The 27,049-nt window shown below is 42.0% G+C and overlaps 1 protein-coding gene across 1 annotated transcript in view; it reads right to left on the bottom strand.

Annotated features, from left to right (window-relative positions):
• Positions 1 to 3,278: 3,278 nt before the first annotated feature.
• Positions 3,279 to 27,049, bottom strand: part of ADGRG4 (adhesion G protein-coupled receptor G4) — a 103,724-nt gene continuing 79,953 nt past the window's right edge. Inside the window, exons 16-24 of the mRNA XM_038588425.1 lie at positions 26,807 to 26,852; positions 25,149 to 25,252; positions 23,125 to 23,246; positions 20,315 to 20,583; positions 16,783 to 16,861; positions 13,648 to 13,928; positions 7,902 to 8,003; positions 6,787 to 6,954; positions 3,279 to 4,351 (exon numbers count right to left, since the gene is read on the bottom strand). Of these exons, the coding sequence (XP_038444353.1) occupies positions 4,224 to 4,351; positions 6,787 to 6,954; positions 7,902 to 8,003; positions 13,648 to 13,928; positions 16,783 to 16,861; positions 20,315 to 20,583; positions 23,125 to 23,246; positions 25,149 to 25,252; positions 26,807 to 26,852 (1,299 nt within the window). The 3' untranslated portion in view covers positions 3,279 to 4,223. The remainder of the gene's footprint in view (positions 4,352 to 6,786; positions 6,955 to 7,901; positions 8,004 to 13,647; positions 13,929 to 16,782; positions 16,862 to 20,314; positions 20,584 to 23,124; positions 23,247 to 25,148; positions 25,253 to 26,806; positions 26,853 to 27,049) is intronic.

Genomic DNA, 27,049 nt, shown 5'->3' with positions numbered 1-27,049 from the left:
AAAAAAAAAAAAAGAAATCCTAGATAAGGGTCACGTGAGTGGCTCAGTGGTTGAGTGTCTGCCTTTGGCTCAGGTTGTGATCCCAGGGTCCTGGGATCGAGTCCTACATTAGGATCCCCTCAGGGAGCCTGCTCCTCCCTTTGCCTATGTCTCGGCCTCTCTCTGTGTGTCTCTCATGAATAAATAAATAAAATCTTAAAAAAAGAAACCCTAGATAAGGAAGTCAGCTATTGCTTTCATATATTCTGTCATGTAGACCATTCATTCATTTATCCATGCATATGATGAATATGTATGGTGTCAGATATTCTAAGAATGAATTTAATCCATCTCTTTGTTTTGTCTAATCAACAGAAGTATAACTAGGTCTTTTCTCCGTTGCTTCAAACTCATCATGTCCCCTAAATACTTGAGGGTCAGGATCAGAAAGACATCGATTAAGCATAGGCTTGAGCCGTCAAAGATACAAGTCTTACCTCCTCTTACCCTTCCAACCAACAACCGTCCCATATTTCTGGGTTCAGGGGAGGCAGACCATCTGGACCATCACACATGGTCACCATCACCTTTGGGACTTCTGACAAAACAAGTAAAGATTCAAGTACCAGGCAGGAGCTTCCTCAAACTTGGTCCAGATAAAGTTTAGTGCTGTTTAGCATTTTTGGGCTTGCCCACAGGGTGTCTAAGACACAGCAGAGAATGAGAAGACAGAGCCCATACCCTGAAACTCCAAAGGGCTTTTGTAGATTTTCTGGCTCCTACTTCATACAGAGCATTTGCCTGTGATATTGAGAAATGAGATCCTGCCTTACCAAAGCTGCCCCCTTCCAAACCTAGAATACTCCATGTTGGGCTGGCGAGACTGGGAACCTCAAAACGGCCACCCTAGGCTGGCAACCTCCCAATAATGCCGCCTTGCCGCCCCACCCCCATCTTCCCACCAATGCCGCCTTGCCACCCTACCCTAACTTAGTTTACAAGACCTGTAACCCTTGCCCTAATCATAATGCCGTCCTGTCCCCATCTTCCCGCTGAAAACTCTTTTTTTCAATGTACAATTTATTTATTTATTTTTATTGGTGTTCAATTTGCCAACGTATAGCATAACACCCAGTGCTCATCCCGTCAAGTGCCCCCCTCAGTGCCCGTCACCCATTCACCCCCCACTCCACGCCCTCCTCCCCTTCCACCACCCCTAGTTCATTTCCCAGAGTTAGGAGTCTTCATGTTCTGTCTCCCTTTCTGATATTTCCTACCCATTTCTTCTCCCTTCCCTTCTATTCCCTTTCACTATTATTTATATTCCCCAAATGAATGAGACCATATAATGTTTGTCCTTCTCCGATTGACTCATTTCACTCAACATAATACCCTCCAGGTCCATCCACGTCGAAGCAAATGGTGGGTATTTGTCATTTCTAATGGCTGAATAATATTCCATTGTATACATAGACCACATCTTTATCCATTCATCTTTCGATGGACACCGAGGCTCCTTCCACAGTTTGGCTATTGTGGACATTGCTGCTAGAAACATCGGGGTGCAGGTGTCCCGGCGTTTCATTGCATCTGTATCTTTGGGGTAAATCCCCAGCAGTGAAAACTCTTTATAACCAACCCCCTTCGGTTTGCCTGGGCATGACTTCCCCCAGCCCAAGACTTTCCCGCTCTCTTCCTCCGCTGTGGGCTGCGGAACCTTGCCCAAGAGCGCGTCCCATTAAAAGCCTGTTTTGACCAACTTTTGCCTGACCTCTCTATTCCATTTCACTACCAATCGGATTAAACCTGACACTCACCTTCAGCTTGACTAAACACTGCATCAGTTCCTGTCTGTGAAGCACTACTCTTCCACTGTATCCTCCCTACTTCGATCATTGTCTATTCTAGTGTGTGTATCTGGTCTCCTCAAGTGGATGGTAAGCTGCTGGAGGTAGTGACCTATGGATGACATGTCTGAATCTTTCTCTCCATATTATGGCTCAATGAATACTTGGGGGTGGATTGTTGATTGAAAGCAGCACAAAGGTTCTAGGGTCTCTTTTCTATAATCATGCGGGCCTGCCTTCACACAACGTCAGCCATTTTGTGGGCCCAGGAACAGCAAACCAAAGGATGCCCAAAGGACGCTTAATCAGTGTTTCCCCTAGAATTTCAAATTGTCTAATTTGTGGAAAACCCATGCTTTACTAATTAGTAGGAGGAGTCATGACAGGAATCATGAACTTTTCTATGAAATAATGTTTCTGTTCTTGACAGCATGTCAGGTCATTAGAGACAGGCTGTATATTCATCACTCCAGCAGGAGCAGAACAGTCATGGGCACTTTCACAGCCAAAATGATTCTCCAAGTCAAAGCATTTGCAGAATGTATATATTTTTAGATCTGTTCATTATATTGAAGTCCTGTCCCTAAATTTGTTTTCAAATGAAGGTGAAAATATTGTCAGTTCAAAGACATTTTCCAAATTCAAGACACAATTTGTTCATTATTTATGTTAGTCCTTTCACACACATATGCACACTCACACACTCACCTTCTTTAACAAAAAAGTACACATATAGACCCACAGATAACAATGGTTGTGAGATTACCTCAAAAACAAAATTTCGTAGGCAAGGGAACGGACTCTGAGGCAGGTATCTGGAGGCCTAAGGGCCTGCCTACCTTTTTTTTAATGTTACTTCAGATGGTAGAGGGGACAAAGGGGAGTCTAGGAGCTTCATACCAGTGCCTGGCGCCAGTTCTCTGGTCTATTTCGTAGTCAGCATTAACTCTTGCTTACAGGATCCAATGTGATACCGCATCCAATGGGGAGATGCGGCCGGTGGGCCATGAAAGGGTGAGAGGTAAGTGGATGTGCGTTATAAAGAGAAAGTGGTTAAGATGTACTGTGTTTCACTGTGTTAGAAAATGCGTAGACTTCATGTAAGTCTCATTTGAACTTTATAATGAATGTACTATTACGTTATTTCCCTGAGTCTCAACTCTAAGAAGTGACAAAGCTGGGATTTGAACCTAGCTCTGCTGTTGCCCCAGCCCACTAGCGGTACCATATGTATTCCCAAGGATTATGGAGGATTTGATTTATGGTGTTGAAACCAAAGAGTTCACTTTTCTTTCTCATTGGAAAGGTCCAGTTTCCATATTTATGTATGTATTCATTCATTTATTGTATACAGATTAATATATTCTCTCAATACAATATTCAAAGATATCAAGAGGTAGAGAGTGAAAAGTATGTCTCCCTTCTTCCCAGATACCCAGTTCCCCTTCCTGAAGGCAACCACTGATAATCAGTTGCTTGTGTATCTTTCCAAAATGTTCTTCTCCATACTTCTTGCTACCCAAGGCCAAATGTGAGCAACCTGCCTGGCTAGGAAGGCTCAGTAGCAATATTTGGGAAAGGATTAAGAAGGCCACACACTATGCTTACCCACAGAGCAAAAAGCAGGCAGAATTCATCCTCAGCGCTCACTCTGTTGCCTCTGGGTAACTCTTTTTCACTTCTATCCCGGCACTGTCCAGTTCACCCTGACTTGTCCTTTCCTCCCTAAGGAGAACCACCAGCTTCAAACAGCTCTTGTTCTGTCACATTCCTCAGAACCCTGCTTGCTGTCCCCTCAGGGACTGTCTTGGCTAAGAAATTCATCCCCACTAAGGAGTTCACTGGTGTCTATGGAATGATGAGCCACCCTTTTCACAAAACATGTTTACATGTCAACAAGGGGATTCAATCAAAGAGTGACTTGAATAATGGGGATTTCAGATGCTTTGTCATGACAGGCCAACAGGGTATTTTTTTTTTTCCAGAAGGTATGACCTTGTGACTCTTTCTACTTCCCCTGTGGGTGTCAAGCCCACTGGATATCCGAAAACTTTGGCAGCCTTATATTATTTCATTCGCAGTGCAGTGAGGACCCTGAACTTGATCCTTTTCTTTCAGGATAGGGACATTTAGAATTTTTGAAACAAAATCTCCAGTACTGTAGACATGCGTCCCATAATATATTATAACCATAAGCTCAAATCTCATCTGGAAAAAGAAAGAAACAGCTATAACAAAGAATAGGAGAAATCTTCTGACTTTAATATCCACTAAATGCTATTTCACTATGCTCCTTCCAAAATAATATTTAGAATACAAAGTTGGAGCAGATGGCTTCACAAACTCAACATTTTCCCTAATCTGGAGCTGGGGGGAGGTGGGTATCTCTGCTGGGAATTATTCAAGAAATCTCTGTTTGTGAGTGGAATTCATCTTGACTTCCACAGGTAATATTCTTCTCACATAATTAGGCACAACTTCGCAACTCAAGGGAGAGAAACAGTAGGGATCTTCATCAAAGTCACCTGCGTTAAAGAAAGAAAAAGGACATTCTCAGCAGTGGCACTGGGGACTTCAAAGATAGTAGAAGCATCAGATAATTTTTACCAAAAGAAGGAGTGAATAAGAGGAATTAGGAAGTAAAGGTTGTGGTGTTTTCCTTGGGTAGTTTCTACAGATCCAGAGTAAATTCATTCATCCTGACAGCACCGTTTAGGCAATTACAAGTGCATATGTTCTTCCCGCATTGTTAATAACAGGCTGTGTTATTCATAGTAACCTTGACCTAGGGAAGGATATTCATGGACAAATGTTGAATGCCTTCAGGAAGGGACCACACAAACTGGTGACACACACATATCCACAGCCCCTGTGAATCAGATATTCTTGCTCAGAAGCCTTAGCTGTTTCTAAAGCCTGAGAGTGCCCAGTGGTACAGAAGGCACAGCTTCACTCTATGCTAATAGAAATTAAGCTGCCTGGCTCTGACTGTCTGTTGGCAACATCCAGACAGCAGATTTAGAACCTGTGGCCCAAGAGGCTAGACTACCTGCCCCACCAGCCAGGTCTTGGTCACAACTTCAGGCCCCTCAGCTCTCTGGATCTATTGCTTGGTACAACAACATTAAAATACTGGGCATGGGGACACCTGGGTGGCTCAGCTGTTGGGAGTCTGCCTTCGGCTCAGGGTGTGATCTTGGAGTCCCAGGATCTAGTCCTGGGATTGAGTCCCACATTGGGCTCCCTGCATGGAGCCTGCTTCTCCTTCTGCCTGTGTTTCTGCCTCTCTCTCTCTCTCTCTCTGTGTCTCTCATGAATAAATAAATAAAATCTTTTTTAAAAATCCTGGGCATAATATTAAAAACAACCCTAAAATCCTGGGCACAGGGGGCTACCATCTCCCCCCTGAGGAAAGACACGTACATTCAAGCCATATATTTGCTAATGAAACAATATCCCTCAGGGACAGCAGGAGAGCCAATACTAATTAACCCTTGTGCAAAACTAGTTCCCTATCAGCTTCAACTATTCTCTACTAAGCAGCTTCCACAACTCCTGCCCTCTGTTATATGCTATGGCTCCCCAGTGCCTCCATATGAGCAGCAGAGCATATCTGCAAGTTAGCTGGCCAGAGTGATAGACGCTTGTGGGCATGGAATGAGTCTTTCCATATGCACCAACTTCCCCATACAGAGAAGGAGCCTGAGACTGCACATAGGCCAATCAAGCCTAAACTAGGAAACAATGCTGCCCCACACAGTCCTGAAGCTGGTAGGCACTTTGGAGATTAACCATCCATCCTAGCATCCTCATGTTGAAGGTAGAGATAATGCAGCTTCGTGTAGGGGAGTGATGTGCCCTAGGTCACAGAGTTAGTGACAGAGATGGGACTTGAACCAAAGGACTTGAACCCTCATTTTTAAGAATATTTATTTATTATTATTTTTTATCATTTAAGTAATCTCTACACACAAAATGGGGCTTGAACTCATGACCTTGAGATCAAGAGTCCCATGCTCTGCCAATCAAGCTGCCAGGTGTTCCTTGTTGCCTTTATTTTTTTTTTACTCACCATGCTGATTCCAGATTGGCCACAGCCCTTGGAAATATAACTGCTGTGTGGAATCAACATGATGTAAAATACAAGCTGATAAGGCAATTCTACCACCGGCAATGAGAAAGTGTGAGAATGACTACAGTCAGGCCACCAAAGGTGTTCTAGATGTGTGAACTGGAATCTACTTTGGTCCTTAAGAAAGGCAACCAAAGGTCACTGCACCATTGTCCAACTAGAAGTACACAACACAGAGGCATCACAACATAAGTCTGAGTTCCTAAGTCCTTGTTCCCTTTGTCTTTCTCTTCACTTCGGGCCTTTAGATCAATCCTTTCCCTACATTTTTCCCTCCCAACACCCACCTCCACCTCCACAACTGCCTCTGTACCTAAAAATCTGGCTTCCTGTGGAAGAAGCTGAGCCTCTAATAGTGTCGTGCAGCACATTTGGTGCTCTTGGTGGTGTGTGATGTGCGCTAGCCTGAGAGCCAGGAAACCTGAGTTCTGGCCCTAGTTCTGCTGCTGATGGTGAGTGAGTGGCCATAAGGCATTTTCCTTTCCTCATTTAAGGTTCCTCCTCTGGAAAACAAGATCACACTAGACATTGTCTAAGGTTCCTTCTGGGTTTAACCATCTCTGACAACTGTTTTGAATTACACATGAATTTGTTTTGACCTTTAGTCTCTTCCCTCCTGCCCGAGTCTAATAACCCACCAGGTTTGCACATACTAAGTTCACTAGGTTCTTCTATATGCACGCTCTCAGCCAGGAATGAGCCCAGGTATATACATGCACATGTGCTTTTAGTTTTGAGGAGGAAGGATTTCCCAAGACCATGTATGTGGCCTCACATTAATTCAATATTTCTGGAATGTAAATGTAGACAATGTAGCTTTTTGCTCACCATTTGGGAAGCATATTTCCGAAAGAGTGCATTGTGCAGAGCCTAAAGATTTCAAAGTGGAACTCGTCATAGTTGACTTGAGGGATGGTGTCAACAATTTCTTCTGGAAGGTTTTCTTCAATCTCTCTTGTTTATACCCAACATGTAGCCCACACCTGCTGTCCCTGTCTGAAATGACACCAGAAAAGTTAAAACCATAAAACCCATCACATTCTACACTTAACATGGGAGAATTGTATGATGTATAAATTTTACCTCAATAATCCTATTAAAAAATAACCTTAATGCACAGAGCATCTGTTCTAGGTACCTCAAGGAGTCAGTTTATCTATGAAGTTGTGAAAAGTAGATTCATACTGTGATGTGTGATACAGGCAGAGCTAATTCATTTACCAAAGATGCCTGCTCTCATTAGAGCCTGGCACAGGAACCAGCAGGTTATTGACATTCCCAGCATAAAGGAGGGAGATCTCTGTGCTACTTATAGCATAAAGGAGGGAGATTTCTGTGCTACTTATAAAATCTTCAAGTTCAAACATTTGCCTTCCCTAGAAGAAACAGACTGGGCTTTGCATTGAGGCTGAGAGAAGCCCTCTGAATTGTATGGAAGAGCCTTTTGACACATAGAAAATCAATTTGCCTGGACTGTAGATATTCTCAGAGGCAGCACCGGGGTTCACCACATCTCCTGCTGTGCAGGATGATCCATCGCTCCATCCTGTAAGGCTTCTCCACTATTGCTCCTTGCTTCCCATATCCATTCAACCCACTATTGGCTATAGGCCAGAAAGCCCCTGTGACCCAGGGCCTGAAACACAGTAGGGCACTCAATCAACATTCTTTTTAATTGAGTTGAGATTGAGGTGACAGCCAGGACAAGCAATCCAAGGAATCTGGGCCAAAAGAGAAGCTTCACTAAGTTAAAATATGGCCCAAGTCACATTCCTCACTTGACTTCATTCATCTCAGCACAGAAGTACAAATCATTTTCATGACGTGGAAACAGCCTCCACTTTGATACCAATGCTCTCTGAACTCAAGTCAGGAGACAAGTTAATCAGATCAATTGTGTGAAACCTCTAAAATTCAAAACCTTACCCAAACTGGCATCTTACCAGAAGAGTTATCCAGTCGTAACCACCCGCAACAGAAGTGTATCTGCCACTGCTCCCGCACACTCTCCTTCATTACGCAGTAAAACATGAAAATGAGGAATCCTAAGTCAAAAGAAGGTCAGTGTGTTTCAGCTTCTTTTGCCAGTGGTCACCAATGCCCAGACCCAGGTCTACTCTTATTACCATAGATACTCCTCCTAAGGAACCTCAGGGCCATTATGGTTTTCTGAGTTCATCTTTCTAGCTTCCCTCTCAAAGGCAGTGATGATAAGAAGGTATGTATCAAGACTTCATATCAACCATAGTTTCCCCCCTGGGCTACTGTCTATCCTAAAGTTTGAGAGAGCAGCCCTGCAATGGTAGTCTACTTCTCAGATGGCTCTCAATGATCCCTACATCTTGACATTTGTATCCTTGTGTCATCTCCTCCTACACTGTATCAATAGAATATGGCAGAAGTGATGGCATGTCACTTCCAAGAATAGGTAATAAAAGACATTGTGGCTTCTCTCTATCTCTGATTACTCCCTCCAAAGGAATCCAAGTGTTATAGCTTGACGACACCCTGCAGCCCCGTGGAGAGGCTGACATGGTGAGGAAGTGAGGCTTCCAGTCCACAGCCACGTGAGTGAGGCTTCCTGGAAATGAATTCTCCAGAACCAGTCAAGTCTCTACATGAGTACAGCCTTGGCTGACAGCTTGACTGCAACTTCATAAGAGTCTCAGAGCCAGGGGGCACCTGGGCAGCTCAGTCAGTGAAGCATCTGACTCTTGATCTCAGGTCGGGTCTTGATCTCAGGGTCTTGAGATCAAGCCTTGTATTGGGCTCTGACATAGAGCCCAATTAAAAAAAAAAGAGTACCTGAGCCAGAACCACCCAGCTTAGTTGCTCCTGAATTCCCAACCCTTAGTAACTGGGTATGATAATAAGTGTTGTTGCTTTAGGCTGCTAAACTTTAGGAGTAATTTGTTACACAGCATTAAAAAACTAATACACATACTCTTTGGCACAATTACACTGTGTGGAATCCATAAATTTGGTACCTTCATTTCCCACTGCCAGCCTTGATTTTGTCCTGAAAGTGGAATAGAGAAGGGCTAAGGGTATCCACCAGCAGTGCTGGCCATTTCTCATTCCCACCCTTTAAAATATTACTCAGCTATTAGAAATGACAAATACCCACCATTTGCTTCAAGATGGATGGAATTGGAGGGTATTATGCTGAGTGAAGTAAGTCAATCGGAGAAGGACAAACATTATATGGTCTCATTCATTTGGGGAATATAAATAATAGTGAAAGGGAATACAAGGGAAGGGAGAAGAAATGTGTGGGAAATATCAGAAAGGGAGACAGAACGTAAAGACTGCTAACTCTGGGAAACGAACTAGGGGTGGTAGAAGGGGAGGAGGGCGGGGGATGGGAGTGAATGGGTGACGGACACTGGGGGTTATTCTGTATGTTGGTAAATTTAACACCAATAAAAAATAAATTAAAAAAATAAAAATAAAAAAAATAAAAAATAAATAAATAAATAAAATAAAATATCTCCTTGGGAGAAAAAAGTAGGACTTGAGGTTTTCCTGATGACAAATGCTCTGGAGGGCCAACTGGATCTCCTGAAGTTTGAGGGTGGAATTGGCAGAAATAACTCCCATTAACAAAGCCTTTCTAGGTACCTCAAACTGAAATTCATTTTTCCCACTTCTGAGCTCCGATAGCACTCTGTTTCTTATACAACTTGCTTTTTGTGGCCACGGTCTCCGTGTGTTGCCCATCTCTCCACCCAACTGTAAAGTCTTTTCATCTTCATATCACTTTTCCCTTTGCCTCCAGTTCTATGTGTAGCAGCCCAACAGATGTTTATTGACTTGAATTCCAAGGCACTTGAGACACAAACTCTCACAGTTTTCTGCAACCTTCATATTATCTTTTTGGGCCTCAAAATCTTTCTTTTGGCCCAAGTGCAGTTTTCAACCCTTTGTTCTTTATACAAGGTTCAGCTTGCCTCCTTACTGGCCAGTTGTGCTGAAGTGAATGATTAGTAATGGATCAGAGTGGTCCTAACTCATTGCTAGTTGAGCACAAGTCATTAGTAAATGCCCCCAAAGCTCACTTCAGCTAGGGCATTCATGGAAGTCAAGAATCTTGGTTGAGGCAGGTGAGAGTCTCCTGCCATCCTGCCCCAGTTTGGCTCTTTCTCCTACCAGCACCATATTCAGTTTGGGAGGCTTGGTTTTAAAGTGATGATGACAAATAGAAGTATTCAAGCATAGAGAAGACTTGGAGTGGGAACACAAGGTGAGGAGATATGGTAGCTATAGTTGCAGATCTGAAAGGCCCGTCATGAAAAGGACAAATTAGGCTTGTTCTGTGTGGTGGCCAGGTTAGAACCAGGAGCAATGGCGGGGAGGGGAGCCACAGAACTACCACATGGTAACATATTGCAGCTAGTGTTTACTAAGTAATGACTATATCATAGGCATTGTGATATTAGTCTCATTTTTATAGATAAGAGACCTCAGAGTCCAAGAAGTCTAATAAATCTGACCAAGTCACAGGGTTAATATTGAGGTGCCAGTGTCAACCAAACATAGGCAGTCCAGCTGGGAAGCTCAAGGTCTTTTTTTTTTTATAAAGGTTTTATTTATTTATTCATGATAGTCACAGAGAGAGAGGTGGGGGGCAGAGACACAGGCAGAGGGAGAAGCAGGCTCCATGCCGGGAGCCCGACGTGGGATTTGATCCAGGGTCTCCAGGATCGCGCCCTGGGCCAAAGGCAGGCGCCAAACCACGGCACCACCCAGGGATCCCAAGCTCAAGGTCTTAAACACTGCACTATACATTCTACCCTCAGGAAAGGGTGATCCGGATAAGATGCAGAGCCGATTATAAGTTACAAGGTCTTAACCACTGCCCTATACATTCTACCCTCAGGAAAGGGTGATCCGGAGATGCAGAGCCGATTATAAATTATGATATTACAATACATCAGTGTATCAAATCAACATGTTGTACGCCTTAAATTTGCACAATGTTAAATGTCAAATATATTTCAATTTAAAAAAGAGAGAAGTTGAATGCTCTGCTTTATAGAATGGTGAGCTCTCTGTCTCTGGAAAGTTTCAGGTAGAGGCATGTGACTTTCTGTCACTTGATGGAAAGTTGGATTGAAAGATCTTGGGTCCCCAGCCCCAGCCCTGAGACTCTCTGATTCTAGGTGGGAGGCAGCAATCTGGAGGCTAAATGGAATGACATGTCTCACTAACTCCCCCGAGGGCTTTATCTCCGTGTAACCAAACAACTGTGGTGATGAATCGAGCAGCACTCACTCTTTCGGAGCAGCAACCACCTGGAAGGTGGTGCAGCAACCTGGTGAGAGCAAACCCCAGTCTTGGAGCATGTAAAACTCCTCCAGCTTCAGCAGGAACAAGGGGCAACAGTGACAACAAGCACCTATTACCGTTCTGATTTCCTGCATGGAGTTTATTTTGTTCTCAGACTTAAAGGTTATTATGTGAATTCCAATGAGCTGCCTGCCAGCTCTCCTTCTCTGCCTGTCAGCTTTCCCTTTTCTTTCCAATAACAGATTGATTTGCTTACTCACTAGAACATAGGCATGAGGGAAGATGTCAGGTTTTTGTCACCTGCATTTTTATTTGTGCATCCCTCCTTCCCTGCACAGATTTTTTTCACATCTGACCATAGGGCAACCTCCTTCAGCCAAAATTGCAAACTTGCTATCTGTCTTTTAAATGGCTAATTTGTTCACTTGTTTCATTGCATTCCTGCTCTGAGTGTGCATGCACGTGTGTGTGTGTGTATGTGTGTGAGTTGAGTTTGAAACTCAAGGCTCTGCAAACCCCCTCTCTGTAAGATGGCACATTCTATCTTGTAAGGCAGGATGAGGAACTAAAAATGCTTGGTGCTTGGTTGACATAAAGCGTATCTGACAGACAGAGACAGCTTGGCTCTGTTGATGCTGGATCTGTGGGACTTTGGGCTTATTCCTCAGGAGATCCCCAGCTGGATTCTGCTTCTAAGCCATGGAGGCCTCTTGCTTAGATACTACTTCCCCTTTCCACCACAGGAATGGAGCACTTGTTGTTTTGAAGACATTCCTTCTTCCTTTGTAAGTTCTAAAACAGCTTTGCTTTCTTGTTCTTTTGTCAGCTTCCCTGTTAGCCCCTCTTTCCAGAGGGCGAGTGTGTTTCTTCTCAGAATTAGTGAATGAACTTATTGCTAAGGAAGAAGTCTGCCTGGGCATCTGGTTCCAATTCACTTCTGCACACATCCTACTCCCTGGCATTTGGTCTTTAAGCATTCCAATCAGAACATGCTTGGAAGTATCTGGTGGGGCAAAAGTTTCAGCTGATACACCTCATTGCTCTAAAATAAGATGGTTTCTTGACATGAGAGCAAAAATTGTGCCTTATTCTAGATTGTTCCCCCATCTCCCTGCAGCACCTTGCAAATGTCTGGCATCGAATAACTACATACCAATTCACATTCCCCAAGATTCCTCAGGGGTTAATAACCATACAACAAAGTGCTCTGAAGTTTTTAAAATACGAGGTTCAAATAAATTTTTAAAGGTTTTTTCCTCCCCCAGCAGAATTTCTCAGAGCTTTTACCACGATGATATGTATTGTGCCATTTTAAGAATGGGGGAATACAGTTTGCTGCATTTCCCAAACTTCTTTGACCATAGAACTCTTCTCTTGCTGGGGCATCCTATGGATCACCAGTGGACTGGAGTCTGGTAAAGAGGTTTATTGAGTGGGTAAATGGTTTGGAGTACTAAGGGAGGCCCTGATTCGATGCACTACCCAAGTTCACTCATAGCTGCCCCTGTGGCTCGAATGAACTAGGCCAAATTTGAGGACAAGAAGAACACGGAACAGAGTTTGAGACTCTCAGGAAATCATTCTGCATGTCTCTTCCTCTGAAGATTTGTAATAGGCAAAGTCAGATTAAAATGAACATCAACAATTAGTCAGAGGTATATTAACTGGACCCTTCTCTTTTACTTCTCATGACATCTTTGGCCTACCAATCAATTGCCTACCACATTACTATCATTTCCTTCTTTCACCAGAAAATGGGGATTAAATTAAAGAGCTATAGAGACATTAGTTTATGATCATCTAATCCAATCAGTTGTGGTGACTCTTCCAAGGTCAATTTGTAGCAAAACCAAGACTAGAACCTTGGCCTCTTGCCTTGACCCACTGCTCTTTACTCTTCATCTTCATTTCTTTATGACTCTCCAATTTCCTAGCCTGGCTCCTTCCCAAAATATTTGGATCTCTGTCTGATGTAGCCAAAGTCTAGGGGGTCAAAAGTTTAGTGTTTCTACTGTCCAGTAATTATTGTGTTCGACTGGATTGCGCATTTCAGAATGTCAACGTAAGTGCATATCTGTACACTTACGAGCACAATGTGGTGATTCAATGAATACTGTAGAATCACCAGTCAGTGTTTGATACAAATATTGCCAACTAACTGGAGTTGAGTTAACTCTCTGGGCTTTTCTATATATCCCAAAGTAAGAGTGAGCTCATTTAATGAAGTCCTAATATCTGGGTAATATTTCCAATGGCTGCCTGTCAATCCATTGATAGTAGAGGCCTCTTGGAGTATCTTTCCCTCCTCTCAATCCCCAAAAGGTAAGATTATTTTCCAAAGCAGCAAAGCTTTCGTGGTGGTTTGACTAGCCACAGGAAGTACAAAGAAGCAGAAGTTACCTTGCAACGTGTTGAAAATGGCAAAAAGATATAAGAAAAAGATCCTCACAGGTCCCCAGGCAAAAAAAGCAAACCCCCAGGTGAGGCCAAGTAAGAATGTCAGGCTCGTTGTGCCTTTAAGGTCATGCAGGATCATCTTCCGCCGGGTCCTGCGGCTTTGGGAGTTCATGGAATTCAGTTGAGCAAGAACAGTGCAGAACATGGAGAGATTCATTAGAAATATGAGGCAAAAATAAGCCACAACTGAGGTGTAAAAGATAGAATCATCTTTAATCCAACAACTGTAAGAGACAAAGAAGAGAAGGCCATTGTGAGATAGATAAACACAAACTTATAGTTTTCAGTCAGACACTCAAGATCACCTTGTCAGTTTTAGTTCACCTGAGAGCACCTGTTCCTAGAGAGAGGCACTGTCTTTTTTTTAAAAGATTTTTAAAATGTATTTATGAGAGAGAGAGAGAGAGAGAGAGAGAGAGAGAGAGAGAGAGAGAGAAGCAGTGGGAAGGGCAGAGAGAGAGGAAGAAGCAGACTCCCCACTGAGCAGGGAGCCCCACGTGGACATGGGGCTCAATCCCAGGACCCCGGGATCATGACCTGAGCCAAAGGCAGATGCTTAGCCATCTGAGCCCCCCAGGTGCCCCAAGAGAGGCGCTGTCTTGACAAGAGTTCACTCACACTCATTAGGGGCAGAGTGGGGCTCGAACCCCAATCTCCTGAGCCTCAGTCCAGGGTTCTTTCTAATACCAGAAATCCTAGAGGAAATGCAGAAACTTCTCCGTCCAATTCCCTAGGAGGCTATTCTGTTCCTCAACAGCATAAGAACAAATTATGTATTTTACTCCAAAGTGGCTCTCCCCCTACCCCACCCCACCACTTTACACCTGAGCTTTTGTTTGCAAGATGAATTCTGCTTTGCATGATAAATATCACAGTAAAAGGACATGAGCAATGACTGGCTTTCCTGAATGCTATATCAAACGATGAAGAGATCATCAATGTTAATGATGTATATTTTAAAACTCCCTCTGCAGCCTCAAGTTTGGAAGACAAAAGGCAACACTGACCACTGGACTCTTAATGGCTCTACTGTTTCTATTAAAGAAGAAATATGTGATGATTTATATGAACAAATACTTCATCTAATAGCATTTCCAATTATCAGGGGCATTACCTCTGAGTTTTGAACATGGACAAGCTTAACTAATTTAACTGTGTGTCAATTAGCTGAGACCTCTTTTCCAGAACAAGGAAAAGTCCTTGTGATCATATTGTTTATATTGGTGTGGATACTTTCATGTTTGTGAGTTTGTGTGTGGTTTGTGTGTATGTTGGGAGGGAGTGAGGAAAAAAAGCATTTAATTTCCCTAATAGGGATGCCTAGGTGGCTCAGTGGTTGAGTGTCTGCCTTTGGCTCAGGTCATGATCCCAGGGTCCTGGGATCAAGTCCCACATGGGGCTCCCAAAAAGTGAGCCTGCTTCTCCCTCTGTCCATGTCTCTGCCTCTCTCTGTGTGTCTCTCATGAATAAATTTTTTTAAAAATCTTTAATTTCCCTAATAGTCTAATACTTAGTATTTCCTGAATATCATCTTAAACCTTAAAGGAGGCTATAGAAGACATTTTAAAAGGGGCAGCACTATATGTTTGGATACAGAATCATCTCTAAGACACATTATTAAGTGCCAAACAGTGTATAGCTACCATGTGGATGACAGAGTGTACAGGAGAATATCTATACAAGTCTGATTGTTGGTAATAATTTCATCAAGAAAGAGAGATGGCATGGCTGGGGGTTGGGAGCGGGGCTTACTTTTCATCCTCTACCCTTTTGTGTGTTTGAATTTTGTACCACGTGCATGTATTACTTCTTCAAAATATAATTATAAAAAAAAAAAAGCTTTTACAGCACTCTGCCTCTTACTTAACCAATTCACATATGAAAGGGCTCTTTTCAGGAGGAGTGGAGTTGGTTCTGTTCTGGTTTTGCTTTTGATCTTGAAGTAGAATCACCAATAGATAGACACTGGGGGCCCTTTAAGTCACAGAACAGGCGAGGAGCAAGGATGGAGGAGGAGATGAGAAGCAAGGGAAGAGAAAATGGAGAGAAAGAAAGGCTAACAATAATTATAATTATAATTTTGACACCCCAGAAACTGTCATCTCAATGTAAAAGATGGAGGAGTCTGGGGGGCTGTATGTGAGACCTCCTACATTTGATTCTAGTCCAGTAGGAGAGGAAATCTGTAGTTAAAAAAACAACCCAGCTTTAGAGGCAACAATAAAGAGAATGAATCTAACAAAGTAAAAAAATAATCAGAAGCGTGAAAGGAAAGCATGCAGTCTAAAGGACTATATGGTAAATAGCTACATGCCTATAAAAGAAGGTTCTGGAAAGGCAAATGGCTACTTCTCTGTGGCTGTGGATGAGAGAACCACAGAGATGGGCTTATACATTGGGAAGAAAACAAAAGATGGTAAGCAGGGCATAACTTATAAACTTGTCCAATCACTAAGTTGGACAACCATAGCTAATGTAACATTGTGTGTCAACTGTACTCAAATAAAAATAAAAAATGTTTTAAAAAGAATAAAAAGGAGATAAGAGAAAAAGAAGAAAAGAAAAACAACAGGACAACAAAGCTGAACCAATTTACAAAGGAAAGCAGTGGAGTCTTTCAGGGGAGATGGTTGTTGACAGCTAGAAAATGTCTTCCAACTGCCTCCATATTTCCTTACAGTGATCACTACAACTCCTCCCACATCCTGCAAGCTTTCTAATCATAATCACTGCCAGTTATGTAGCCCTTACCATGGAACAGGCCACATGCTGAGCACTTTATATATGTGATGTCATTTTAATTTGCATACTACATTGAGAGCAAACATTATTGTCCCATTTTCCAGGGTAGGAAATGGAAGGAAGAGGTAAAGTAAGTTGTCCAAGGTCACACAGAGCCAAGGTACCTAATGAGTGCGCCCATGACTGTGTTTAGGCCAAAAACAGTGAGTCTAAGTGTCCCCTTGAGTGGTCGCCAAGACCAAGCTGCAGGTCAGGAACAACCTCTTCCCCCCCCATTCCGCAGCCTCTGATGGTCAAGAGCATCACCACCTGAGAAGCAGAGATGCCAGTACTTACAATGGAGTCGTTGAGCTCAGCGTTCCATACAGATCTTTTTTCACACTGAGTGTGATTGCCACCATGACCCCTGGGATTCCTAGAGTGGGGAAACAAGCCAAAGGAGTCCCATTAGGAAGCAGGAGAGGTCCTGATCATTGACTGTGGGCCCTGATACACCAAGACGCTGTTTTAATGAGCCACAGATGTGCGGGCATCAAAATACCATTGTTTGCAAAATGTTTGTGAATTTTTCCAAGTTAAACATTTCTAGGAATGCTCCAATCTGCTAAACTAAACAGCATGCCAAAGGCTCCAATACAACGCCCACTGATTATTAAAAATAACTCAAGTGCCAAAAAATCAACTTGGCAATAGAAATATCTAGTTCATCGGAATACAGGTTTGCATCAAGCATTTCTTTCCAGATGATGGGCTGCCAATTTTTTCTCCTTAGTTCCTAGGATCTTTTTGTCTAGGTCAACTTGGAGGAAGGGCACAGGCCATCAGCTGTAGCCTTCAGTGCTTTCTGACAGGGGGGCTGTTTCCACACTTGTTACTAGTTTGACATTTTGACTAGATCGACCAGTTAACGACCAGTCAATTCAGCCAGACTATAATAAAGCAATCAGTTTAGTCAAAGTGGTCAAACGTGATATGAGTATAGACACAGGATTTAAAAAATCCAGTTTCATGTACATTTGCAAAACTTAAATGATTTCCTTATTTCTAACCAATGTATTTCTCCTAAACTAAGAGCATTGCACCTGCACACTTTTTAGGGGTTTCATAAGATGCTTTGCGAGGCTGTTCTAAACCCCAGAGTGCCAAGTCCTTGAAAAATCCTCTGCTGTCCTGTAAATAGGACAGTTCCTTTTGATCTGTATATCACACACTTAGCACAGTGCCTAGCATGATGTAGATATTTACAAGAATACCTGTTGGAAAAAAAAACAGGAACAGACTCATAAATACAAAGAACAAACTAATGGTTGTGGTGAGAGGAGGGAGATGATGGTGGGGGGGGACATGGGTGAAGGGGTGTGGAAGTTATAGGCTTCCAGTTAATGGAATAAGTCATGAGGATGAAAAGAACGGCATAGGGAATGTCATGAATGGCATTGCAATAGGGCTCTATGGGGACAGGTGGCTGCTCACTGTGATGAGCACAGTATAGACTTGTCCAATCACTATGTTGTACACCTGAAACTAACATAACATTGAGTATTAACTAGACTTCAATTTAAAAAAAATTGCTTTAATCTGTTGGAGGCCAGAAAGGAGGGATGGAGTGAGGTATCACATTTACAGTGGAAGCTGTGAGGCAGTCCCCAAGCTGCGTTTATACTTTGGTAATTAACAAATTAATAAATTATTGATTAATAAACAAAAAGGTCCCTACTGGTTGTTAAAAAAATGTGGACCAATCTACTGCTTTGGATGGGGATTTAAATACAGGAGTAAAACCTTTTCCACAGGTTGCTTTGGCATTAGGAAGACAGAACTTCAAACATAAAGAGATGCTAAGTTTGTTTTCCTTGCAGTTGATTGCATTTGTTTAATATTTAAATGCTCCGAAAGTGCCTATAGCTGGAAAGCTCTGCAGTGGCTCCCTGGTGACCTTGCAGGTAGCCACCTAGGCAGAGCAGGTAAAGGCTTGCCCAGAATCTGATCTGAACTTGGACAGAATGTCCCAGGATCCCACAAGAGTTGGAGAAGACTGCGGGCGTGTGAGGGGTACTCTGAGGCTGTCCCCTACTCGCCTTTCCATCTCCTCCAGGAGGCCGTCAGGAGGCAGGTTCTCATCCCTCCCAGGTTCCGAGGAGGTGTGGGGCTTTGCACCTTGCCCCCCTCAGAACAGAGCTTCGGAATACGAAAATGCACAGCCTTGGCTTAGAACAGGCTCTTCAGCAGCAGGGAATCCCTCAACCCTCAGCTATCTGTTCCCTTTGTTTGGGTGTCGTTCTTTTATATTGTGTGGGACAAGGACTTGGGAGCTGGCGCCTCTAGTTACTCTTCCATTCACCATCTCCGTAAGTAAATCAAGTGAACCTGAAAGCGGCTTGTAGCATCCTGACCAGTGGAGCCAGTCAGGTTGGCCTTGGCTGTAGTGTGTACTTGACACCCCAGCCAGTGTGTGTAGAATGAGATTATCCAAGAAACAAGAAGGAAGCCCTGGGGAACACCACTGTTTAAGGAGAGAGTGAAGGAGGAGGAGTCTGAGAAGGAAGTCAAGTAAGAGAGATGAGAAGAGGGAAGGAAAGCCAGCATGGAGTGTTATCTACAGCCCCTTTCCAGTTAGCCATATGTGGGTTATCTGCTTTGGGGATTATTCATGAAGCCTCTTCCACAACATTTTTCAATCTCCCGGTTGACTTGAGAGGAGGGCTGCCAGGCACAGGAGGAGTGTACTGATTGCTTTGGGCTCTGTGTTTCTGATGGATTGTAAAGTGTGCTGAAACAGTTTTAGATTATGCTCTGCTTGGTGTTTGCCTGTCTCTGCTCCCCACATTAGCATTGGATAATAGCACTGACTGTGGATCCAGGGAAAGCATGTGCTATGTTAATGAACTCATTAAAAGGATGAGTAGCTAATTGGGAAGCTATTGTCTTCACAAAGGCAGTGGAAGATAAAATCTATCCTCAGATGGATCCTATGTGTCCCCTTTCATGTGCACCTCCTGTATATCCAACACATTCTCTGAACTCAAAATCTGTTTTGAATAGGCAAGGGGGGGCAGGGAGGCGCTGAGCTGACCAAGTTAGAAATACAGGACAGCAAACCAATGAAATAACCTTTAAATGAGGAAATTTTTGTGCTGGGTTCCATTCCTGGCTTCTTCCATCAGGGAGCAGTGACAGTGACCACCATGAGGTGTGGTGGGTATCAGGGCGTCTGACCCAGCACCCCTTCACACCTTGCAAGTCCTTTCCCTGTCCCTTCAACAATATGGCCATATCGCAGAGGTCACATGCCCAAACTATGGAGCCAAATCTCTGGTTCAAATCCCAGGTGGGCCATTACTAGCTATGTGCATTTTGGCAAATTACCCAATCTCTCTGCCTCAGTGTCCTCACCATTAAATGGGATTAATGATGAAATCTTCCTCATAGAGACATTGTGAGTGCTGAATAAGTACACAGAGCACTTAGAGCAGTGTTTGGCACTTGTAAGTGCTACTACATAAGTACTACCATACACGTAAGTATTGGCTGTGATACTACTAAGTATTTGTTGGGGTTCTAACTTCTGTAGAGGGAAGGATAAAATCTGACCGGTTCCTTCCAGTAGTACTTGCGTTTAACACAGTACACAAGCAGCTGCTCAATAAATATTCGTGGACCCATTCCTCACCATAGAGTTTAAAAGTTGAATTCATAGAGCAATAGAAGCAGAAAAAGAGATGCACACCCAAACACCAGTGAGGCAATCCTTAATTCCTTACTGATGATAATAACAGAATTTGGTTCTGAATAATGTGTCTAATGAAGCTGGAATTAGAAATGCACACAGGCTCAAAACAGAGACATCAAGGACAGCAGATATACTTACCCCAACCAACTAGACAAAATTTAAGTATATAATTGGGGACATATATGTTGAAGACTCTGACAAGAGACAAATACATGTGGACCGCCTCCAGGCCCATCCAAGTCAAGGAAACGAGCAGGAAGTAATGAAGGGCCATGGCAGCTGTGACACACAGTCCAGCTTTCTGAAATGACGATGACCAGGAATTGACCAGAAAGGTCAGGTTTAACATCAGTAGTGCTGTGCACAGGTTGATCAGGATTTTGGAAGGATGATCTTTTCGAAGTTTGCTAAAAGAAAAGGCATAGCGTTGAGGTAGGCAGGGTCTCTGTTTTTTTTTTTTTTTAAGATTTTATTTATTCATTCATAGACACAGAGAGAGAGAGAGGCAGAGACACAGGCAGAGGGAGAAGCAGGCTCCATGCAGGGAGCCCGACATGGGACTCCATCCCGGGTCCCCAGGATCACACCTCAGGCCGCAGGCGGCGCCAAACCGCTGTGTCACCAGGGCTGCCCAGGGTCTCTGGTTTTAATCAAACATTGCCACATCTTATCTGCCTAATAAGTGGAGGAAAAAAAGAAGTGCCTAGGGGCACCCGGATGGCTCAGTCAGTTAAGCAGCTGACTGTGGATTTTGGCTGAGGTCATGAGATTGAGCTCCAAGTAAGACTCTACACAGTAGGGAGTCTGATTGAGGATTCTCTCTCCCTCCCCACTCTGATCCTTCCCCCCCCCCCCCCCGCTTAAAATAAATAAATAAATAAATAAATAAATCTTTTTTACAAAATCAAAGAAGTGCCTATTAAAATTAACTTACTCCTAAAAAAATAAAAATAAAAAAAATAAAATTAACTTACTCCTTCTATCTTACATGTACTGGATTTTTTGAGCTCCCTACCCTTTTTCCAGGTGGAGTCAGAGTATCCTAAATACAGTGACCTTCACTAACAGGAATAATAGTAGCCTCTCTGAGCTAAGCAGCATCCTTTTTTCTTTTTCCTTTTCTTTTTTAATTTTGGGGAAAAGAAAGGAAAGAGTTTTCTGGACACCACCATTATGTCATCACTCCTTCAGCAGACTCAGGGCTGGATCTACTTGTTTCTTGTGTTTTTGATTTTAGTCATTCTGACAGATGTGAGGTGATAGCTCATTGAAGTTTTGCTTTGCAGTTCCCCAATGATGAGTGATGTTGAGCATCTTTTTGTGTATCTGTTGGCCACCTATATATCTTCTTCAGAGAAATGTCCGCTCATGTCTTCTACCCATTTTTAATTGGATTATCTGATTTTGGGGGTGTTGAGTTTCATCACCTTTTTACATGCATTTTTAAACTATTGAATTGTACACTTTTAAAAAGTTTATTTATTAATTTTTTTTAGCAATCTCTACCTCCAACCTGGGGCTCAAACTCATGACCCTGAGATCAAGAGTCGTGTGTTCCATCGACTGAGCCAGGCCAGTGCCCCAGGTTTCTATATATCTTGGGTACTAACCCTTTATCAGATATGTCATTTGCCAATATCTTCTCTAGCGGGAATATTTTCGAATCTCAGAAGGCCCCTTCAATCTTTTCCCAATTCAATAACCTCCCCTCGCTAACACACACAGAAGTAACCAATATTCTAGCTTTTGTCCTCATAGATTTAGTTTGGCCTGTACCTAGAACTCTGTATAAGTGGAACGATGCAGTATGCTCTCCTCTTTTTCTGACTTTCTTTTTGTTCAATTCTACATCTATGTGATTTAGATGTTATGTTCTGCACTGTACAGGAGTAGTCCATTCTTTTTTACTGCTGCAAAGCATTCCATTTTATGAGTATACCACAATTTATTCATCCAGTCAACTGTTAATATACATTGGGGTTGTTCCCAAATTGGAGCCATTATGAATGAACCTGCTGTGAATATTCTTGTTATATATGTTTCAGTGGACACATGTACTCATTTCTCTCTAATAGTGAAATTCCTGGGTTAATAGCCAGATATGTATTGGTCTAATAGTGAAATTTCTGAATCAATAGCTAGATATGTACCTACCTTCGGTAGGTATTGCCAAAGAAATTTCTCAAGCATTTGTGCTATTTTACATTCCCACCACCAATGTATAAGTGTTCCAGTTGTTCCACACCCTTGTTGGCACTTGTTCTTGTCAATATTTTTTATTTTAGCCATTCTGATAGGTTCATAGACATTTAACTGTGGTTTTCATTAGGATTTCTCTGATAAGTAATGATGTTGCAAACATTATTGTATGGTTATTAGCCATTTGGGTAAGGATTAGGGTTAGGCATGAATATCCTCTTTTGTGAGATCCCTTTCAAATTCTTTGCCTAATTTTAATTTTATTGTCTATCTTTTTCATTTGTATGTGTATATGTATGTGTATGTATATGTATATATATATATATATATATATGCATAAAAGTCCTTTGTCAGATATATGCATTGAAATTATCTTCTCCCAATTTATGGTTTGCCTTTTCACTACCTTAATTGTGTCTTTTGGAGAAAAAAGTTTTTTATTTCAATGAAGTTTAATTTATCAACTTTTTCATTTATGTTAGTGTTTTGTATCCCATTAGAGAAATCTTACCATACCACAACCCTCTCACTTTTAAAAAATCCAATTACAGTCTCTGTCTTTTTTTCTCTCTCTTTTTTAGAGGAGCCTTGGTTGTTTCTTTTTTAATCTGTCCACTTCATAATCTAATGGATTTGACCTCTTCCTATTGTGATGAATAAGAGCATTTTATTAAATTAACAGGTTACAATGACAACAGCATCCATCAAACCGAATTAAACCTACTCAGAGCAAGACTTTATCAACTTACTGAAAAGCTATGTATGTCACCATTGCAACTCCCAGGAAAATGGAGGAGATTCCACATCCAATGTATGTTATAAGCACTAATATCTGTTCATTCACTGCATCCACTGCAGACCTGGATAAATCCTAGGAAATGCAAATGTGGTATTTTATACATTTGCCAGACAAGTTCATGGTAAAACACTTCCAGGGCTCACTATAGGAGGTCCTCAGGATATATATAACATCTCTGCTATAGGTCTTTTAAAGCCAGACTATGCAGATGAATATACAGTAAGACTGTATATTGTTTGTTGAATATGCCTAGTGCAACTTACTGTGTACAGGTCATGGAGAGCCATCAACAGCACTAGAAGAACATTTAGTCCTTGGCTTTATTGTCATTAACATGTTCCACACTTAAAATATAACCAAACTAATAGATGTGAATTTGGGATGCAGAGTGAATTATTATTTGAACTAAGCGTCCTAAAACACTTCACAGAACATCAAAATTTTTTTCCTTTTCCTTAGGTCTTAAATAACTTTCATAAAATTAAGAGACAAAATGGACCTTAGAGATTACATAATCCCCAAATTTCTTAACCTGTGGACCATAAAAGACCTGAAATGGGATACAAAATCATTTGAATATTTGTGTGCATTGTTCTGGGGAGAAGGTCTATAGCTTTCCTCAGATAGTTATAGAGATTCATGAATTCTAAAAGGCTAAGAAGCACTGGTCTACCCTGGTAGTTCTCAACTGGAGGCAATGTCTCCCCCTGGGACATTGGTACTGTCTGGAGACATTTTTGGTTGTCACTACTGGGGAAGGTGCTACTGGCATCTAGTGGGTAGAGAGGCCGGGGATGCTGCTAAACATCCTGTAATGCACAGAACAGTCCCCTACAACAAAAAATTATTTGGTTCAGAATATCAACAATGCCAAGCTTACCATGAGTAGGAGAAACAACTTGTGCACAACACATTCAGATGACAGTATAGAGTATATATATTAAAGTAACTCAAGACAACTAAGAAAGTACTTGGAGAGAGGTAGAAAAGAAGTAACACATTTGAAAGCCATTTTCTTTCTTTCTTTCTTTCTAAGTAAACCTTGTGCCCAACATGGAGCTTGAACTCCTGACCCCAAGATCAAGAGTCAGGTGTTCTGACTGAAGTGTTCTTCAGCCAGGTGCCCCTTTGAGAGCAATTTTGAAGGAAAACTCAGCAACTCCTCGTGTTAGGGAAGGCTATAGACCACTAAAGAGATGGAAGAGTTAACTAACAATGAATGAAGCTCTAAGCCTGAATACGAGAATTGATGATCTGACTCTTGTTTGGTTAAGTACTGCAAGAATTTTAAAAATATATCTTTCTTACACTGCAATCTGACAATTAAAATATTTAGTGACCATACTCTTTGACCCAGAAACTCTGCTTCCATTAATTTATCCTACAGAAATAGTTACACCAGTGTTAGAAGAGTCATGAAAAAAAATGTGTATTACAGCATTGTTCATAATGGAGAAAAACAATAACAACTAAAATGCCTGCGTATAGGGGATTGGTTAAATTCATTGTGTTAAATCCACACAAGAGAATTCTATAAAGGTATTTTGAAAATTGAAGTAGATGGATATGTATTTGCCTGAAAGGTGTCCCATTACATTGTTAGTGCAAAGCAACTGGTAAACGGTGTGAATAATTTGATCTCGTTTTTATAAAACAAAAACATATTCATGTATTAATATACATATAGGAAAAGAATGTGAAAGAATTTACATAAAGGTGTTAAAGACAGCGATCTCTTGGGTGGGGGATTATAGGGACCTTTTCTGTAATGTTTGAATTTTGAGGAGTAAGAATTACTTTTATAAGGAGAAAAATAAATATTTATTTCAATCTGCTCTACGTTGGATGAACAAAGAAGGAGCTGTTTCCTGCTCACATGCCACTTTTCCACAACAGTTCATGCATGTATTTCTGGTCTGTAATCTAATAAAATTTGCCCAAATTCTATCAAGGAATGGTTAAGGGACAACTTACCAATAAGACTCCAAAATGGGTGAGGTGGTCACACTGACAGATTGTGTGATTTTCATTTGTTTCCTTTACTTTACAGCCTGATGAATTCCATCCACCTTGCCCATCTGCAGGAGACAGAAGGGAATTTTAAAGCAATTTTGTTTTTCTCAGAAATGTTTAACTTTTCATTATATGCACCTTCCGAGCGTGTGTTATAATTAGTATGCTTTGTTAAGAGAGCAAGATAGAAGTATAGTTGAACATTGAAATAAAATTAAGCCTAATAGGTGAAATTGACTTTTTGGGGACTTTGTGCATGGCATACCTTCTGTAGCTCTCACTTCCTGTTCCTGCATGGGGAAATTCTACAGATTCCTTCTAAGATTAGGACAGACTCTAATCATCACTTCTCAGCCTTTTGGCTAAGATCAAGTGTACGACAGACTCTAATCATGAACAATAGTCCTGCCACCATGCTGAAGTGACAGGGTGAGGATTATTTTCTTAAGCAGCACAAATAAGAACAGGTGGATCTAGAACTTTCTGAAGGACATAAACTATGGAATATAGGCTGACATTTGGACCCACTTGGTGGCCCTGGAATAAACATCTGAAACAACTAGTTCAAGCCAGATCATGGTCTGTCTGTCATTCCTTAGGGCCAATTAAAGTCTCTTGTTTACTTGACACTTGCCTAGTTTCTCTCTCCTGCATTTGTTCAGGATTCTAAAACCAACTTTCATATCTCCCTGTAACCTGTAGACCTTAGATTTTAGACCACATCTAGAATAGAATCTCCAGGGTAGCACTAGACTAGAGAAGTTATCATAAAGCAGGTGGATGAATGTGGTCAAAATTGGTCCACCCAGGATAACTCCATAGATTCCAGAGGTTCTGGATCCATGGACAGATGGTGGGGGCAAAGGGTGACTTGGGAAATCTGGCCACTGACATTGATGAGCAGGTGAATCAATTTATTGAGGCTGTCAAGTGACAAGGCTCATCATTTTACAGTAATCTTATCCTGGGAGACTTGGAGAGGACCAGAAAAGGGCATGCTATCTCTCTGTTGTAGGGAAAGAGTAGTAGTTCTACATCCCAGGGAGTCAAAGAGAAGGATAAGTTCCTTTTCCTCCCAGAATTTCGAGGATACTGGAAAGGGAAAAGTTCCCAGGCAGAGGGGCACATAGCCACTCCTGGCATTCCAGGGATTCTAGGTGGGAATACTTTGAAATTTGGCAATATCCCTGGATATTCCAATGGAGAAGGCAAACCTAAGAGGAACCCAGTCAGCAATCCCTGTCCCTAACCTCTTCTCTTGCTGTCCCCAAAGACTCATACTTAACCAAGCAGGAAGGGCCCTTTGAGACCAACCAGGAAGTCTTATCCCCTCAAAAAATTTGGGTCCCCAAGAAAGTAAATGTAGTCGTTTACAAGATCACACAGTCAGTCTAGAAGAGATGAGGGAAAAAAGGAAAAAGATAGTAGATGTTGCAAATCTCCATGGGAAAACACAGATGAAATGCCTGGTGTTCATTTCTCAACTTGCTTCAAACAGCTCAAGGCTACTCTGCACTGGGTCTTCCAAATTACCTTATTCTTGATATGTACTAGGAAAATGGGGAGGGGCAAAGTATCATTGAAAACTGAACACAAAGCTTGCTAAAAGAAATACTTACTCTTACTCCCAAAATCCCAAAAGGCACAGTGTACTTGATCATAACTCTAGAAAAAAGAAAAATCAGAGGTAAATGCCTCTCCTTGTGACCATGACCACACAATGACAACTACACACAAGTGTTTTCTTCTCAATGTTTTTACAAACAGCAGACACACACACACACACACACACACACAGCACACACCATTTGCGAGCTGATTTTAAGATTAATCCAAGTGATTTGGGGTTTATAAGTGAGAAA

This window comes from Canis lupus, chromosome X (genome assembly GCF_011100685.1).
Source record: "Canis lupus familiaris isolate Mischka breed German Shepherd chromosome X, alternate assembly UU_Cfam_GSD_1.0, whole genome shotgun sequence".
In the NCBI taxonomy this organism is placed as follows: domain Eukaryota; kingdom Metazoa; phylum Chordata; class Mammalia; order Carnivora; family Canidae; genus Canis; species Canis lupus.
This window is presented reverse-complemented; position numbering and strand designations above follow the sequence as displayed.